This window comes from Ursus americanus, chromosome 35 (assembly GCF_024610735.1).
Source record: "Ursus americanus isolate L20-20 chromosome 35, mUrsAme1.1.p, whole genome shotgun sequence".
NCBI lineage: Eukaryota > Metazoa > Chordata > Mammalia > Carnivora > Ursidae > Ursus > Ursus americanus.
In genome coordinates this window covers 27,599,728-27,619,665 of record NC_142161.1, presented here as the reverse complement: position 1 = coordinate 27,619,665, position 19,938 = coordinate 27,599,728, and the positions used below count along the sequence as shown (strand labels likewise).

General features: G+C 42.2%; 1 protein-coding gene across 9 annotated transcripts in view; it reads left to right on the top strand.

The window, feature by feature from the left end:
• TRIM9 (tripartite motif containing 9) overlaps positions 1-19,938 on the top strand; it is a 108,428-nt gene that overhangs the window by 77,371 nt on the left and 11,119 nt on the right. For 4 of the 9 annotated variants that reach the window (XM_045798650.2, XM_045798644.2, XM_045798637.2 and 1 more), the window contains exons 6-7: positions 5,906-6,063; positions 7,496-7,634. In XM_045798650.2, coding sequence (XP_045654606.1) covers positions 5,906-6,063; positions 7,496-7,634 — 297 coding nt within the window. Of the gene's footprint in view, positions 1-5,905; positions 6,064-7,495; positions 7,635-8,478; positions 8,510-19,938 lie in introns of all 9 variants that reach the window. The other 5 variants (XM_087859074.1, XM_087859077.1, XM_087859073.1 and 2 more) reach the window with 2 other exon arrangements.

Here is a 19,938-nt window from a genome sequence, read left to right as displayed (position 1 = left end):
AAGGTATTTTGTTGCCCTAACAAAAATATTTAGCATTTCCTGACTGTTCACCCAACCAGATACTCTCCTAAGTGCTTCACGTGGATTAATGCAATTTATTCTCACAGCCCTAGTCGGCGTCTGAGGAAACTGAGGCACAGGAAGTCTGGACACCTTGCCTGAATTCACACAGCTAGTGAATGTCAGGGCAGGGGTTCAAAGCCAGGGAGCAACGTTCCAGACCCTGCACCTGCAGCTTCCAGTTTGTGCTATAACGTTAGTGCCTTATGAACTGGATCTTCACGGAATAACTGAACCCCTCTCTTAAACTTAAGACATTTAACTTTCTGTTGCAGCACGTCTTTTTGGCTGCTTAAAATGTTTTCCTTAATACCCCATGGTGGTCTGTGAAATACAGCCGTCCGAGTAATATATGGAACCCCAGGTAAATTCCCCTAAATCAGCCTCTCTCTGATCCAGTTCTCCCAGTGAGGTAAAATCATTGAAAGGTTATGTCACAAATAGCTCAGAGGAGAAAATATGTCGCAAAAGGGCAATGGAAGGGCTTTTGGTGGAAGGGAAAAAAAACAAGCCAACCCAGTTAGCCTTAGTGATGGAGCAGGTAGAGGGGAAAAGCCTCAGGGCTTTGAACTGCTTTCAGCGGCTGAGGGATCCCTCTCCTCCCCCATTTGCTGTCCTTCTGAATCATGTCCATCTGCCCACAGTGGAGCCCAGGCCAACTGGCGGGAGAGGACAATTGTGTTGGAATGAACAGGCCCTTCATCTGGTGTGGGAACTGCAGCCTCAAGTGCTGTGCCTCACAGACCCCGTCCCTAAAGCAGTGTCCCTTGGCCGTCTAAGGCTCCCGCAGACGTATGTGTGAACGTGGCTGTGTGTCCACTCCACCAAAGTCTGTACACGCGGCCGAGGAGGCCACGCACTCTCACAGACAAAACGCAGAACACAGAGCAAAAATTTACCCGAACACAAAATGATCCAACAGTTATTTACGAAGTTCATCTAACAGGCCATTTGGGAGGAGTCTGGATTATTCCATTTTCTTCCTTTTCTTTTTTACACTTCATATTAATTTAATTTACTGCTGATTAGTATCCTTCTGCAGAGTTAATTTATATGCTTTGCTTTGTGCTCGTTAAGTTTAATTAATTCAGTGAGAGCCAGGTCCTCTTCAGGCTCTAAATAATTTTTATGTGTTTTCAATGGAAAGCAAAAGCCAAAAGGTCATGACGCAATAGAACTTGACTGGCTGTACTTAAGACTCCTGCTGGCCTCTTTGATAGCTGCTAGCATACACAACTGTGCGGGGTGTGGTGTTAGACGATGTTTTTCCTTAGGCTATGCTTGGTCAGTTCAATACACTGCACTTTCACAGCTTGTCAGTAAAAATATCTCAAGAAACTGTGCCCCCCAAATCCATGTAAGAATGGCCAAAATTTAAATAGCATTGGGAACAGAGCTAAAGTAATCTGACCAGTAATACAATACGTGTACTTCAGTATATGCCTTCTAATTATGCTAAGCAGATTACAGTGGGAAGTTAAAATATTTTCAAAACTACTTAAAATTTGCATTTAAAGTTCTGACTCAAACTAACAACAAAAATATCTGTTCATTTCTTGACTGGAAATTCTAGCATCTCTCTGGTTTTGGAATTTCATCTCAGATGCTTTTTTTTTCTTGTTATCAAAGAAGATAGGTCTGTTGCTGTTTTTTAAACGTTTCCAGTTGGGCCAGCTACTATTCAGCCAGAAAATTGTTCTCTTATGAGCTAAGGATTTAACTGATCTGCTCTTTCTGATTCTGTATCACCCTCAAGCAACTGAAATCTAAGTGGAGAAGGCCAGTAGCTTCTTTGTTCAAACAGCCCCAGAAAAATATTGTCCCAGAATTGTTTTAAGTATAGAAAGTGCCCCGAGATTCGTGAGTCAGTGCTGAAAAGAAATGCCAGCATACGAAAGAGCGACCTAATGCTCCCCCAAGCCTTTTTAGCACGTAGACCAATGGCTGTTAATCCCGTAAGTGCCTCTCCTCACCTAAGAACATATTTATCTTTATGAACTCACGTCAAATGTAAGAGCCCTGAGTATGCACCAAGGTCGTGGGCAAGGTCGGCATGATGTGAACAGACCCTCTTATAAATCATGGAGAAAGAGTATGCAGAGGTTTGGCAGGGGTAGGGACGAGCACACGTGCTGACTCGCATATTGTCTGTTCACGCATGTGATCCGTTCGTGATTTGCAGGCCTGCAATGCCCACGTTCACATTTCTCAGTAACAGTGTACAAATGAGAGCTTTGCAGAAACAGCTGATTGCTCCTCTAAAGTATAAACTTTCCTGAGACGCACTTGTGTTGTCCAGCCACCATAAAAAGGAGCAGCAGTCCACCAAGGAACGTTCAGACTAGATGACTCAGTAGCACTGCATTTCCAACCACCGTGGCTCTTATGGTGAAATATTTCTTTCTTTTATTTTGCAATTTTTTAAGTATGGTTGCCACCCAACCACAGGTGGACAACACAGTGATTCGATAAATTGATACATTATGCTATGTATGGTGAAATATTTCGTTAATCTGTACCAACAAGTCTCAGGGAAATTTATTACTCACATTACAGGAAGCAAAAGGAAACCTTCCTCTTGGAATCAGGCGCAGGGACTTCTCTCTAGGACACTATTACTACACACCAGACTGGAGAGGCAGCGTAGTGCAATTAAGCACACAACCCCTTGGGGCCAGCCTGCTGTGCATCAGAGCCCGGCTCTGCCACTTAGCAGCCATGAAAATTGTTTCAGTTTCCTCATCTACCAACAAGAGATAATAACAGCACCTGTTCTTGTGGGGTTGCTGTGAAAATCACATGAGTGACTACATGTAAAACCTCTCACCACACTGCCAGGCATTCAGGAAGTGCTCAAAAACCATCACCCACCATTAGTTTCCACGTCCCGGGGCGCGGAGGCTGTGCGTCCTTACATGTCCTCACCACGCTCCTGTGACTTTTCACAGAGGAATCCTGCATCGTGGTGAGTGTTCACAATCGGCAGGATTTGAAAAAAAATATTAAATGAATATGAAAAATGTAAGCTATACTTAGAACAAGAATGGCCTTAAAAAGTTAAGACATTTGAAAACGTTAAGAAGACACTGTTGCAGAATTTAATTTTAAGCCGAGGTTCCACTAGTCCCCTTCAAGGAAGTCAATAAGAACAGTTGCCCTTTGCAACTAAGAAGAGAATTTTTAGCCTGAAGTTTGATTTTATGGGCTAAAAGAATGCTAAGCAATAGACTTCTGATAAGGTCAGGAGAAACTGGTTCTTTAGGAAAAACAAAGACATCCAAGAATGATGGTGAAAGTATTACAATTAAGACAGCTACAGCAGCCCAATGACAGAAGTTTTAATAAAATAAAAATTTCTTAGAGTTCAGTCCAGGAACTGTGATGCTATCCATTTCCAAACCACAAATAATAAGCTAATTTGAAAACACTTTGGATTCTTATAGACCATTTATTTTATACCTAATAAAGTGAAATAGGGTAATGTTAACACCCGCTGTAAAATCCGTTTTTCTAAAATGTCAGCCTTAGTCTTTGTTAATGAGGCTGTAATTTTGTTACATTTGCCTTTTATATGGAACATCACTTTGGGGTAAATAAGGAAACAGAAAAAATAATTCTGAGCACATCAAGAAATAGATTTAGAGACGCAAATGTCTCTGTTTCTTCATTTTTGTTTTTTCTCTCTCTCTCTTTTTCCCTCCCTCTCTCTCTCTCCCCCCTCCCTCATTTCACTTTTTTGTTTGCTTAATTTGTTTAAATTCTGGACAGTATTAAAACCTGAAGATTAATGAGTGATTAGACTTTTCATTATCTTTTTGGTCTTTTAAATTGTATCCACTGAGGACTTACAAATGAAGTTTCCATGTTTTAATTACACATGACACCATGTATTTCAATTAATCTGTTAATTATACCTATGTCTATACGAGGAAATTTGAGTTTCTTATTGGAGACATTGCAAGCATTTGCAGGATTCAAGTTGAAACCATCTTGTGATCTTATTCTTTAATTTTAAAATTGATGAAATGTAGACTTGCCTGAAACACGAACAAAGGAAAATGAAGATTGATAAGAGCTAATGAAATAAAGACGGTCCAAGGGGTAGGTTGTTTTATGGTACGCTCTGATTCATAAGGACAGCTCAGAGCAAATATCCCCCTGGGGAAAATCATTCCAGGTCTCTAGAAGCCCTTTGAAGAACAGTTTGCTTAAACTTATCATCATTTACTCCACGGTTAATATGTTAAAATTTATTATTTTTGTAAGGGAAAATTTTTAATGACCAAGTAGTCTCCTAATACATGATGACCTAATGTTAACCCTCCAATTACAACTCTTAGGTGATGCCTGCTCATGGGTAGATAATTATTAGGAGTTATGTCTTCTCTCTCCCCACCTTCCCATCCGGTCCTTTAGCCTCTTTCTTGAACAAGGCAATGAATCTATCTCCTTCCCTCCAGTTCCAGATGTTCGGGGACCTCTGAGGCTATAGAAGCCACTCTTCTCTCATAAGACCAGCTGGACTCTATGCCACTGAAACATGATTTCCCTCCTAAACTCACCCCTCCAATTACCTGCTCATAATTTTGATGTCGTTGTGTTTGATCTAGTAACTCAGGCATGGTTTTCTTGCATCAAAGTCTTTTCTTAAGTCTAGTTGACCTGCCTCACCTTCGCATCTCTTGTGTTGTGATCACTGCTATTGTTTTCTAGATTACTCACCATAGAACCTATTTCCTAAACTGCTGCTAAATAAACCATCTTTGTGGTTGAGGTGATGGCAGGGAGCAGATAATTTGATGCATGACACAGAGTCCAATTTTGGTACAGCATACCAGGTGTTCTGTAATTAGCATTTGTTCATTTAAATGTCCCTGGATGCGGTCCAAACTGTTCTCTCCTATTGTTAAAGGGCTACAAAAATAAATTAATGGTTTGGTGCTAAAAAAAATTTTTAAGCAGTTGGTAAAAACATTGCTCCCAAATACATACATTGAGTTCATATGTTAGGAACTGGGATCGTTTGTTACCTAACAGTTCTATGTGTGTGTGTCTGGAGGCTCAGCTGCTCTGCAGTTTAAAGTAATAGAAAAGGCTCCCAGCACAAAATGGGGCCAGGGGCATGTTGTGACTAGTAGTACTGTGACAGATTCTCACAAAGTCACAAGGACACCTTGACCCTCCCCTGCCGGCCCCTTCTGCTCCCATACTACTCTCCGGGCTCACAGTTGGCTGTTCTGCACCTGCGGAGAATGGACCTGAGCTAGCAGAGCTACCTTGAAAGAATGAGGTCAAGTTCCTCAGAAGTTTCAAAATGGAGAAATCACTGTTTTTATGTTACTTAGTACTAAATTTTCAAAAATCCACTGTTGCAGCTACTTATGTGCACAAGACCTTGAGTAGAATCACTGGTAAAACAAACAAACTGCTCAGAATAGGTGGTTCCAAGTTTATACACAGGGCATCAAGACTCAGAACCAATTTTATGATACATTTTTTCAACCATGTTATGGTTACATGGGCTTTAGTGCGCTGGGCTGAAAACCCTCCCCCAATTAAAACAGTTCCCTTACAGATGATGTCTTCAGTGCTCAAGGGGGTGAGAACAGAGCAATTGTCTCCCCAACAGTTAAGGTAAGAAGTGACACCACGAGCTTGGGAAAAGGCAGCATAGCGGCTCAGGACCCAGTCCCATTCCTAGAGACTCTGGAAGGGATCCAGTTTGGGTCCCCCTGGACTGGCTACCTAGTCGAGCCACATGTTGATCAGGGGGATGTTTCTCGTTCCAAGATCCTGAAGTGTTTGCAACTCAACAGAAGCCAGGGTTACACTAATTTCTGTTTAGCTTCCTCTCCAGTCCCAGCAACCCCCATCCTGCAGCTGGAGGAATGTTGTACCCACAACAACAGCGCCACGTTGTCCTGGAAACAGCCACCTCTGTCCACGGTGCCTGCTGAAGGCTACATTCTGGAGCTGGACGACGGCAATGGTGGTCAGTTCCGGGTAAGGAGAGAATCTGCTGCTTGTTAACCAAAGCCAGGGACCGCCTCAGAAGCCCCGTTGTGAGGTCTCAGGCCAAGCTTCCCCACCTCTTCTGAGGCCAGACCATCCTGGCAGGGTCTGCCTGCCCTTCAACTAAGGCCTGCATTCTCCTTGAACCGTCGAAGATGGACAAAGGAGTCTCTGAATGGAAACTGACCTCCCCTTAGGAAGAGAAAGCCCATGCAGGCCACAAGCTCTGAAGTCCAACTGCTTGCACTCAGATCTGGACTCCACCACTTAGCTGTCTGTGCCCATTTCTCACTTCTTTGAGCCTTCAGGACCTCATTTGTAAAATAGAGTGATAATATTAACACGTCCGTCACGCCTTGTTGTTAAGAGTCAGATAATCCATATAAAATTCTTAGCATGCCAGGATCCCAGACCCCAATCTGTTTAGTATCCCACCAGAGTTATCATTTTAAGGCTGCACTTTGAATACAAATTATTTTTACTCATTACATCAGCATAATGTTGCAGAAGCCTACAGCTAGAGAGGGAGGCACATGCCTAACCTATGCTAAAGATGCATTATGCTACAATTTATTTTAAGCCTTTGAAATGTCATTCTTCCTCCCGCCCCTGTTTCCTCCCCCTTCCCGCTGCACTGCGATAAAACCTATACTCCTGTGACTTTGAGTGTAATCTTTGTGACAGTTCCTGAAGCTACTAGCGGAGTTATAGACACAGCATAGAGACCACCCTCATGTTTCCAAACCAGTTTTTACAAATCACACTGATGGATAAAGAGCTCGGTAGGTATAATATATATGTAAACGTCAAGTTAATAATAAGCATAATGCAACTATAAGCACCCAATTTTAATTTAATTTTTTAAGCCCTAACCATTCATTAAGGTGCAGGCCCATGTTAAATATAAGGCACTATGTTCGTCAGTTTGCACACATGACCTCCTTATGTGATCACCCTAACAACCTCATAAACTGGGTATTGTCCCCATTTTACAGATGAGGAAACTGAGACTTAAAAAGGTCAATTAGGGTCACCTGGGTGGCTCCGTTGGTTGAGTGTCCAACTCCTGGTTTTGGCTCAGGTCATGATCGCACGGGTCGTGAGATTGAGCCCCACATCAGGCCCCATGCTCAGCGGGGAGTTTTCTTGAGATTCTCTCTCCTTCTCTCCTTCTGCTTCTGCACCTCCCCTCCCCATGCTTGCTTGCGTGCTCTCTCTCTCTCTCTCTCAAATAATAAGTAAATAAATCTTTAAAAAAAATAAAAATAAAAAAGGTCAATTAAATGGCTTAGTATCTCATAGAATTTGAATACAGATCAGGCTGCCACCAGAATGCTTGCTCCTGACCACTGAGGAACACTGCCTCCCTCACCCCTCATGGGGGTTGGCGTTAAATGGTGGCCTGTTATTTGTTGACCCTCAGGAGGTGTATGTTGGAAAGGAGACGATGTGCACCGTGGACGGTCTTCACTTCAACAGCACATACAACGCTCGCATCAAGGCCTTCAACAAAACGGGAGTCAGCCAGTACAGCAAGACCCTGGTCCTCCAAACGTCTGAGGGTAAGGCCCTTCAGCAGTATCCCTCAGAGCGAGAACTGCAAGGCATCTAAAGTGGCTGGCAAGCCCGGAGGTAACCCCACCACTGCCCACATTCTGAAGTGTTTCCATGACTTGCTCTGCATTCTGGCACAAAGCCGCTGTTCCTCTCCTGCCGTTAGAGAGCCCATGGTATGTGGATGTGATCAAACCAAAGAGTCCACAGCGGCAGTTCAAATGGCCCGGGGCGTCGGCTTCCTTTGATAACACTCTAAATAAGCTGCAGTTGAAGAAGCTGAACAAATGAAGGCCTGAATGTCCCCCGGTGTGTGAAACAGATGTATCTAGGCTCTAGGGCAGGCTCCCATTCTCCACGATACACATCACTTGCCAGTTTTACCCAGATGATTCTAAATTGCTTTGTAGTGCTTGCCTGTTTCTGAGGGTGGGGCCGAGGTTCTTTCCAGCTGTGGATTTGTGTGACTGAACATGTCTCCAGTGGGTTTGGGGTGCTAGAGCTGTTCAGAGAGGGCCTGTCGGCCACTCCTGGCTTACCCAGCGCGGACCGCTTCCATCTCACACCCAAAGCCGAGGCCGGCGGCACCAGGACTGAGGCTTCCTGTGGGCACCAAACAGGAAATGACCAGCAACTCCGCATTACCTCGTCCTTTTCACCTTTGCCCGTCCCTCTAGGCTGGGTTAGGCCACCAAGGGCCACCGTACAAGGTCAAGCCCCAGAGAATTTGCGCTTCTTGGCCATACTGTAAATATTTTGGTCATCAGAGTCAAGCCATTCCTCTTGGAAGAGGGGCTTGCATTTGATGACCAGGTATAACCTCTGAGGCTTTGAGCATTTTCATTTTAAAAGCAATCACAGCACATGAAATTAACCCTATGAAGAGGTATTTGTGGTTGGTGCCAAAGCATTTTCAGACTTTCTGGGTGTCATCTTAATCATAGAAGTCACCCCCCTGGCATTCCCCATAACTTCCCTCTGCAGAATTAATTGTGTTGATTTTGTTCAAATTTAAGATGTTAGCTCAAAGAATTGTGGTGGTGTTTTTTTTCCCACTTCCCACAAACCTTGGCATGCGCCAATCACCCTTAAAATGGTTCACATGGTTAAAAACAAGCACAACTTCAAATCCCACAGCAAGGTTGACAAGCCCCTAGCCGTAAAAACCGTGCTTGGGGAGCAGCGGTAAGTCTGTGAGGGATGCTAGTCAAAGAGAAGGATTCGCTGAAGGAAACACGCCCACCCGACCTATTCCCATCGGGTTATAGGGATGTGGTAGCTACGGCCCTCCCGAATGACCGGTGTAGCAACTGCTCCCTGGGATGACCCCTCTGCCTGGGAGCAGTTGCCTCTTTTCCCAAGTACCATGCTAAATGCTAAAGCACTCCGAGGGTTGCCTACATGCAACGCAGAAGGCCCTTCGTGATGATGGCCTCGTTTCCCATGTCCAAGGCGGTTTGCTTGAAGAGTGAAGTGCATGCCGTCAGAGCAGGGAGACAGTTTGCAGCCATGTTGCTATATGTATCTTGAGACCTATTGCTATTCATAATACATCATGGAAATCATATTCTTCCGCTAAAATCAGTTACTAGCATAGCAGCTTGAGCATTCATGTTTCTCTTTTCATCCTGCAGGAGGATGTAGTTTCTCAGTTTCTCTTATTGTTCATAAGATTATGGTGTCTAATAAATTACAGGATTGGAACTGCGATCCCTGGTACCACAGTCACAGAACTGGGGGTCATTTTCTAAACGAAACTAATGGAACAAGTCCTCTTCCAACAAAGAAACTGTACTGTAGAAATTAATTTCCTCCATGAATTTTATATATTGTGTACAAATATAAGGTATGTATCTAAATACAAAGAAAACCTTATCATCGTGTAGATATATCAGTATTCTCTGTTACTGCACAGAAGTGATTTTCTCATGATGAAATAAAGTTCACACACATACTTTCTCCATAACTTTGGTTTGTTCTATTTGTTTCTCCCTCCTTCTAACTCATTCAAATGGTGAGACAAGGTTTAGAAAGCAAGAAAAAATATATAATGAATAGCTAATTTTAAGAAAAAAGATTTGATCAACCTGGTAACAATACAGAAAGCCTGTAGAATTAAAGAATTATATATATATATATATATATATATATATTGGGTTTTTTTAGAAATCAGTGAGAAAAAATGCCATTGACAGGGTTCAATACATTAACTTATATTATACTCTATTAATCTTCCTTCCTACAGTTCCTGGAAAGGTTTGCTTTGGAAGTTTGCTTTCTTTGCTGCTCTTGGGGATGGCGTGGCGGTTTGTTTCGGCTTTCTGCTGTAACAAGATGTTTTGCGGTCTTCTTAGCAACAACTAACCCTTTCCCGAAGTTCAAAACAGAAGTCTGTATTATAGAAGGGTCCAATTCATATGTGATAGCAAGTCTCACTTGTATGTACATGCATTTAGTCCGAGGTTTGAGCCACTTGTCACACTCTTCGAATGATTATAAAACCATCTGCTGATTTACAGGTAACATTATGCAGGGGAGATCAGATGTCCATGTTGTTATAAATGCTGAGCGTTTTTTCCAGAAGCAGTTCTTTCTGTTTATCTATTTATTGAGCAGTGCTTGGTAAAGGCTCACTGTGTGCTGCCCTGTGGGTATAGAGGGGTGAGCAGATGTCACTCCTGCTTTTATGAGCTCACAGTCTAGGAAGAGAGACAAGCCTTAAAAGATACACAACTAGTTACATACTTTCAAGTTATTATTACCACTGGGAAGGAAGCAAAGGGGACTAGCAGGAAGACATAGTTTGTATCCAGGATCAGTCAGGAAAACAATGAAAAATAATTTAATTCAGTGGAAATTATGAAGAATGTGTTTTTAAAAGGGAAAAGGAAAAGAAAATGCATTATTAGATGAGTTCGAGTGTGATTAGTTCCACAAAAGCAGAGTTCTTGGGAATGTACCTAAGACAGCCATGAACGTAAAGCCAGTTGCAAATCTCAACCAAATTACCCAGACTTAAGAAGAAATATAACTGTAAGCAATTTAAGAGCCTTCATGAAATTTTAAAATGAGGCCCACAACCCCAGTTGTGTATATTTTTAAAGTAATCCGTCTAATAGCCGTCATGGCTCTGTCACAGTCTTCGAAACCATCTGCAAAAGAGTCTCTGTTATGTAACAAGGCCTTCTTCCCACGTAGTTCTGGGGCTAATTCTGTCTGGGAGACTCTAGTCCTGAAAGATATATATTTTTTTTCTTTTTAGAGGAGGCTGAGAACAGAATAGGAAACTTTCCTGTTTATTTTTCCCTATTTCCCCTCTACCTATCTAAACAGACTTACCTTTTTCTTTTTCTTTTTCTTTAATTGGGAGAGAAATGAAATAGAACAAAGGTAACATTCCTGGGGCTCAGATAACTCACTGAGACCATTAGCTGGCTGAAAAGAGACGGTCTGTCTCTGACTTCCCTCTCAGGAGAGAGAATTGCCAGGGAATGGCTTCACACAGTCTTCACAGAGGTGGGAGTCCTTCAAAGGAGTGAGAACATGAAGGGTGGCACGCTTGAGTCTATCAATACTCTCCCACACAAATCTTTGTTATCTTCCTTGAACAAATTCTTAGAGTTGGAATTATCAGACCAAGGAGCATGAACACTTTTAAGGCCCTTGATATGTGTTTCTCAGTTGTTTTCCAGGTAGATTTTACACCAGAAATGTATGAACCATTCCATTTTTTAAATTACCTTAATTCTGCTATTTAGAGTTTAATTTTGACTAACAAGCAGCCCCCTAAAAGTAAAAGGGTACCTAAAACAGGGCTTTTTAAATTTATATTTTCATAGAAATAATATTCTGATTGTTTTACATCTAGTAGCTACATGAAATAAGTTACAACATATTGCAGGGAAAATGAATATAATCCAAAAAGGATGGAAGACTTCCCAGAGTATAGAGAGACAGACAGACAGAAATCCAAACACAAGCAATAACTGTATGCAAGGCAAAAACTTCAAAACCTGCCTTGACCTGACTATGATAACGAAACCTCGTTCATTCAGAAACATTAATCGAGCACCTCAGTTGTGTCAGGCACTGTGCTGGGCCCCGGATCTCAAAGATGCACGAGGCATGGCACCTGCCCTAGAGCTTATGGGCTCCGCTTCTCCTCCTTCCCGAACTCCATGGCACCTGACCCGGAGGACTAAGAGCTATGGTCTCTCACCTCTCTAGAACTAAGACGCCCACCCTGCAATCTAGACCGTCATCTTACAGTCAAGAAGTGACAATGACCTCTGATGGGCAAAAACAAAAAGTTCAAGTGTAGACACTCCTGTGTTGTCCTTACAGCAGGGCCCTTCGTCCCCTTCAGTTCTCACTTACTCTGACTTCGCACGAGTTCACTGAGCTCGTGACCCACTTGGGAAGACCACAGTAGACTAGGAACATCACATTAGAAGAGAAAAGAGGGATTGGTGAGCAGGGAAGGGAATTGGAAAAACTGAGAACAGACTGCCCCCCCTCCAAAAAAATGTCAAAAGACAGCATTCTGTGGCTTGTGTTCTGATTAAGAAAGTTAGAAAGTATATAATGAATTGTAAAAATATTTCCATCTAACATTTAAAAGTCAGTATATTATCTGGGACCCTTGGTAATGGGTATTAGGTATATCTCAGAAGTCTTTATGGAATCCCAATACAAAATACAGTGAGAAAACTATTGCAATAAACTCTATCTCATTTTGTGTCAGGTTTCTAAGAACTTTCTGCATTATCCACTAAAAGATTCCATGAAAAATGACGGCCAGCAAGTATTTTTAAAGATACTGAAATCCAGTAGTAGAACTGTATAAAAACCATCCATTCTATGTTTCACTATAAGGTCCTAAGGAAAAACTAGGAATTTTTCTGTTCACCCTAAAACAGCTATAAAGACTTTATACCCCCATGCCCACTGCTAATGCAAACCCCTCTCTTGTGCTGTTGCTGCAATATTGCAGATTTACCCCGTGCATTAATTTTCTATTGCCATTGTAACAGATTACTACAAACTCAGTAGCTTAAAAAAATTTATTACCTTACAGTTCTGGAGGTCAGAACCCTAAATGGATTTCACGAGGCCAACAGTGAGGTGTCAGCAGGGCTGCATGCCTTCAGATAGTTCTAGAGGAGAATCTGTTCTCTTTCTTTTTCCAGCTTCTAGAAGCCACCTGTATTCCTTGGCTCATGGCCCCTTCCTCCATCTGCAAAGCTAGCAGTGTAGTGTCTTCCAATCTCTTTCTGACTCTGCACCTCCTGTTTCCTTTTTAGAAGGACCCTCGTGATTACCTTGAGCCCGTCTGGATAATCTCTCCATCTCAAAATCCTTACCGTATTACATCTGCAAAGTTCCTTTTGCCAAGTAAGGTAGCAGATTCCAAGGGTTATATGCCATGGACATTTTTGGGCAAGCCATTATTCCACCTACCACACTCTAGAAGAAAGTATTGTAATTATTATCTCATCCTCCATATGGGATAATTGAGCCTTTGAGAGGTTAAGTGACCTGTCAGACCCCGGCCTACCAGCCTGTGCTACCCAGACGGTGCACTTCGGTGCTGACATTAGAACAGTGCTGTTTGCACTCAACTAAAAGGAAGAAATAGGGAAATCCATCCTAAGTCTGTGTGTTTAGTGTGTGAAAACATCTTGTCAGAATGAAGCAGCACTGTGTAGCTGCCTCATGTGTTCATCCAGAAACCCCAGCAAGAAGTGGACTCTAACACTTTCAAAGAGTCACGTTAGAATTCTGGTGAAAAAAATAACATTCTTCCTTTAAGAAGGAGGTGTGAAGAGGCTGTCCTTTCCAGCATCAGATCCAAGCTCCTACTCAGGTCCCGTCCTTTTCTTCTGCCTCTGCATCTCCACTTTCTCACCCACCCACCCTCCCTCCCCAGCGTAAGCGTTCACATAGAGAGGCCCTTCTCCCCTGCTGGGATCAGAACATTCTCCTTGCTGGCAGGGACAGGTGGCTGCTTGGGAAAGAAAAGGAATATCAGAGCCAGATCTGCAAGGTCCTTAGAAGACCCTACCAAATGAGGTCTGGGACTTGGAGCTTTGCTCTGGTTGAAGCCACAGAGCCATTTATTGGCAAACGCCCTCAGCCCTCCATATCTCAACTGTGAGGAGACTGGAGAGAAGGTAAACAGTGATAAATGGAGAATCGGCCTTTAGACAAGATGCTCTCAAGCATCTTCTTAGTTGAATGTCCACAGGAATCATCTCCCCAACACTTTCCAGGGTTGTCTTCTCTAACGACAATAAAAGGGTTAGGAATCTTGAAACTACCTCTTAGAAAATGCTTTCTAAAAGGGGGCATAGAAGATGTTATTCATAAAATTAAAATGCCTATTTTCTCCTATTAGACTATTAGGGTCACACTACCCCTTCCAATGTGAAAGCTCCTTCTCCCAGACATTGAAAGAAATAACCCAAAGAATATTCCATGGTATAAGCAGAATATGGCCCCAGAATAGCCCCAGATGCATCTGTCAAAAATCTCTTTGCAGATATTTTGTAGTGATTTTGGAAAAACATAAGTACTGCACTCTTAAACCCTTCGGTACTAACACCCCCTGCTACCAGAGAAGTTGTAACCTTCTGGGGGGAGTGGGGGGAAGAACCTCATCTCAGAAGAACAGGGGCGCCTGGGTGGCGTAGTCGTTAAGCATCTGCCTTCAGCTCAGGGCGTGATCCCGGAGTTCTGGGATCGAGCCCCACATCAGGCTCCTCCACTGGGAGCCTGCTTCTTCCTCTCCCACTCCCCTGCTGTGTTCCCTCTCTCGCTGGCTGTCTCTGTCAAATAAATAAAATAAAAAATCTTTAAAAGAAGAAGAAGAAGAAGAAGAAGAAGAAGAAGAAGAAGAAGAAGAAGAAGAAGAAGAAGAAGAAGAAGAAGAAGAAGAAGAAGAAGAACAGGGAACTCCTCTGCTCACCACTCCACATGACCAGGATTCCAAAGTGGAGGTTGATGGGCTGCCTTTCAATCCCTAACCACTCCAGTCCATAGAACTGATCCATTGAGAGAAGAAATATTCACTCTCACTCAATATCGTGCAGGATGCAAAGAATGATACTAGGTTTATCTGCACAAACTTTGGTCACCCTTGAGACCACTGGAAAGTCCCCATGGCCCGTGGCATAAACTTTACCTTTTATACATTTCCAAGGCACAAAAGAGAAGTAATGGCCTGTCCCTCCCAAAATTTTATCCCCCTGGAATCGATCCTGCCTGGGTCATTATCCTGTCCTACCAGAGAGGCAGTGTGACTTGGGGTGTGTCCCTCAACCTCTCCGGATTTCAGGAGTTTTTGTTTTGTTGTTGTGTTTGGGGGGAGTGTAGAGAGGGGTTTCTTTGTTTGGAGGGGGGGTTTGTTTTGTTTTGGTCTCTAAAACTATGGACTTAGAGCAGATAATGTCCAAGTTCTTTTCACTTTGTTCCCCTGGCTTTCTTATATGGTTTCTCTCTTCAAAATTACTGCTGAAATCTGTTAACTATTTCAGAAAATGCTATGAACAGGCATAGATGCCTCCTGCCTCCTGAAGGGTCTTAATAGGTCTTAAAGATCTGCCGATGATACGGAGAATTCAGCACTAATAGAAAATAGTTGATAAAGGATAATATAAGTAAGGGTATATTGTCCACCAGAGATTATTTTTTCCTATGCCTCTGCTTTATTTTTCCTGATTCAGAGCATCAGAGCTCCCAAAACATTATTTAGTTAGAAGATTGTGCATTTCCAAGACAACATCCTCAAGATAGGTAAGTCATACCTGAACAAATTTGGGTAGATTTTACAAAATCCAAAGTGAGAGGCATTGTAGTTTTCAGAGCCCAGTAAAGAGAGATTTTAATTATGACAACATGCATGTCATCCCAGGGAATTTCCTGAATTTTTCCATAGAACTGAACTGGATCCTGACCCTATCTTTGGTTCTGGGGAATATGCTTTGCAGCTGATACTCTGGGGAGCAGATGAGTCCTTTGGAATCTGTGTAACTATTTGAAATGCAGGAATTTTTAGTTCTTCTGATGGTAATTACTTATAAATAATGCCGTGGTATTCTAAGTTGGAGTGGAGGGTTTGGTGACAGAGTATGCAGCCGTCCCAGGGGTGTTTAAGAGACTCTTTCTTCTCTTAAAAGGGATTTTTTTCAAAACAGATTTGTTTCTCGCTTCTCAACTGCTGTGAATGCCACACGTAAGAGAGCTTCAAACCCCCTCTCACTGTAACTTAGGTGCCAGTCGGACATAACTGCGTCCTTGGATGCTTGTTAGATCATTTCAGGAGACTCGGCCTCCTTCGTTCGTTTGTCTCTTTAAAATCTTCCCAACAAAAGCAGATTATTTTACAGCTGGTTTATAATTGAACTGAAACTCATCTTTAATGCTGCTTGTGCAGTTCTTACTGACATATCTTGTCTTACTGGGCTTTGAAATACAACTGGACCAGCACCCAAGGCCTGCCTGAGTCAGGAAGCTGTTCGTGACCACACAAAAAGTTAACCAAGAATTCTCCCAGTCACAAAGAGCGCTGCCTTAGTGTGCACTGTCAGAAGGAAGTCCTGCGGGCTTGCTTTTCCTCTTTGAATTCCAAAAATAGCACTTCACAGACTGGTGAGGGATATTTCCAAAATATTCTACCACACTACAGAAATCTTTTGTACTCGGTACATGTTGGAGTCAGCCGAGAAATTCTCCCCCTAGAAGATTTTCTCTGAATTATTCTTTTTCTTATGGTCAGCACTCCCTCCAAGTTCGTGTTTCCCAGCTGCTCGGTTCTAATACAATGTCTGGCATATGGTAGGTGTTCAATAAATGTTAACTAATGAGCAAGTGAAAGAAGTAGGGACCGTAAGCCAAGCAGGAGTACACCGCCTAAACAGTATTTTTCACCTTGAACCCAAAAGTCAGTAAATAATAAGTGTGTTCCCCAGCTGATCTTTGCTTTGATAATTCTTTTTTTTTTAAGATTTTATTTATTTATTTGACAGAGAGAGAGACAGCCAGCGAGAGAGGGAATACAAACAGGGAGAGTGGGAGAGGAAGAAGCAGGCTCCCAACAGAGGAGCCTGATGAGGGGCTCGATCCCAGAACGCTGGGATCACGCCCTGAGCTGAAGGCAGACGCTTAACAACTATGCCACCCAGGCGTCCCTGCTTTGATAATTCTTGATGGCTTCTTTTAAGCATAGGCCTCAACTCCAGAATCCAGCCAGTCCCAGGTGGGAAGGAAAAGCGGTCTAGGCCAGGGCAAAAGGAAAATGGTGGTCATTGACAAAGTTGATGGAGAGTGTGTCTTGACACATTCCCATTATGAGCACAGTCCCCACCCCAGAGTTACAACTGTGCCTAGAATCACCATGCCAGCATTCAGCTGGCATCCTACCACTCTTTCCATTGGTCTTCCTTGATAAGCTGCTTTTTCTCAGCAAAACTGTTCAGCAGACAGGATCACCGCATGTCATGAAACATGACAAGATGTTTAGAATCTTTTAAGGTGCTACCTGTCTTTCTCTAGCCATCTATTGTTAAAAATTAATATTGATCCTGGATATTAGCTATGACCTGAAACATAGCTTTCATATCATGTATTTTGGTGGAGGGAGGAAGATAAACCCCATTCCTATTTGTCTTGGCTAATAGAACATTAATGGCTGAGAAGTCTTCTCCAGATCTCAGTAGTTGTACTTCAAGGGGAAATGAAGAAGTAGGATGTTATCCTCTCTGCATCCCACAGGTGTGACATAAAATATACCCTTGGGTAGCTGTGTGTATGTTCATTGTGAGTTGTTGACTTGACTAAACCAGGGAGTGGCAGTACTATACCCAATATTGTATTAGTGTCTTTGGTTCATGTTTTTGAATATGTCCAGTGGGGCAAGACAAGGAGAGTTAAGATTTTAAATTCGTAGGATAGAAAAATGGCTGGAAATAGATTTTTTTAGCCCAGCAAAGGGCAGATTTAAAGGGGATTGGTGACTGCCATCAAATACTTGAAGAGCTAGTGATCTTGGCCCCAGATAGTAGTGCTACAGTTGATGAGTGGAGCTCTCAAAAAGGTATATCCAGATGAATATAAGCCAGCGCCACAAACTGGAGGGGACTGCCCAGAGGCAATGAGGTGCTCAACCCATGACATTTCAAGGGGAAGTTGAATGATTGCTCCTCAGATGTTACCAAGCGTTTCCTCTGAGACTCCTGTAATGTAAGATAACATAAGTAACATAGATTTCTTAGAGGCAACTGACCAAACATTTGTACTGCGTGCCCATGGGGAAGGGCATAAAGGGGCGCTGCTTGTTTAGTCTGGCTGGATCAGGTGGAAAACACGCTCCCTCTCGTAATTCATGGAAAAGTGTTCATGATGAGGTAAGAAGGTTTTTTTTAGGAGCTCCTTAGAGAAAATGGGGTAAGAGCCCAGCTGAAGGGTGTGGGAAGCCATAGGTGGGGAAAAAGGACAGAGATAGAATGGCTGGATAATGTGGGTATTAAATAAACTTGCCTGAAAACAGGGCATAGTTCAAAAGTGAAAAGAGTCAAGGAAATTGGGTCATCAATAAATAATGGATCCACATAAAAGGCTAGAAAAACAATAACTCTTTTAGTGTCAAGTTATTAATCCCATGAATAACCACAGCTACTCTCAGCCCCCGCCCCACAGAGTGGTGCCATCACCAACTCGGTACTCAGAATAGGAAAGGTGAGTACATTTCATGATGGCTCAGATACGCTCCCCAGGGTCGCGATTCATTGGTTTTCAGATGATGACTCGAAGATTCAATATACTCTAGAATTCACTATGTATGTCCTTTCCCTTAATTTTTAAAGCAACAAGTATTTTCAATATAATGAATTGATTGCTACCACCTGATGAAAAACACATTTTCAAGCAAATTCTTGTTAATAAAAAATCTTTTACTGACATATATATGGCCTTCTCTCCCTAAATGAAGCCCATGTCAGTTTGTGGTAGTGGGTTGTATTTCAAATTTCCCATTAAACTAAAAGACTAATTCCCCCTTGAAACAATTATAATAAGAAACACTTCTGATTTACCATTTTTGAACAAAGAAATGACCACATATGTCATGTCATCCAAATTATATGAAGGTTAGGTAGAAGAAACTTTGAATATATTATTATTGGGAATACCACACCTTAACTCCTTAAGTCACAGTTCCTTTTCTCTCGGATCTTTTTATAATTTCCTTTTTAAAAAATTCCCCAAGGATAAGAGTAAAGCCTGAAAAGCTAACTTTAATATTGTAAATGCGGAAACTAAAATGGGGCTGACTCTCAGCAGTGTTCAGTTAAAACTAGCCAATGGCCTTGTTCTGAGCTTTTCAAATAGGATCATGTTACATACACACACTCCAGTTATTTTGGCTCGAACACGCCCACGATAGCATTTTCATAGGACAAGGATATGCTCAACACGGAGAAGCATGCTGACAGACTCAAACCAGGAAAATATTCCCAGCAGCATCCTGTGGCCACCAAAACAAAATTATGTTTTTCAATGAAAAGATAATTCCTTGGTTTTGGACATAGAATATTACCATCATGCCATCTCTCCTTCTTCAATGATTACTGTCACGCTGTGTTCTAAGGAGGTCCTGACTGGTAAAACGTCTATCTCCGACCACCCTACTCCCTAGAACCAGCTGTTGCTTGACAAAAGAGAAAGGAGCGATTTTAGTAATTTAGTCATCTTCACGCCAGACCCAAGTATCTGAAAATAAAGACATTTTGCCACCCATCCACCTCACCATGGCCCCACCGACTGTTTATTATTAGAAAACCAGAGCTGTCCATGTGGCATCCCTGGGGTCTGATCTTAATTCAGAAACAAAGGTAAGGCTCCTTCCCTGATTACTTGTTCAGCCCTCTCTTCCTCTCCTATTCAAAGAGCAAGTGTTGAGTGTGTTAGGATAGAAAAATCATCTCATCCATTCAGAAATGGAAAATATATATAAGAGAAAAAAGGGAAAATATGGAAAAGCAAAGAATTGGTAAAAAAAAAAAAAAAGAAAGAAAGAAAGAAAGAAAGAAAGAAAGAAAAAGAAAAGAAAGAAAAGAAATCATCATCTCCTAAATAGAAACCCTTTAAGAAGCCACTGTTGTACAGATAATAACTTCCAAAGTAGCTGAAGGGGGTAAAAGTCTCACTCTTGGTCATCAATGGGTAAAATCTACCTCTAAAGTTTCTAAATTCAATTCTAAAAAATTTAATGAAAAGGAAACCTTCCAAAATACTTTCTCTACCACTAAAAATTGG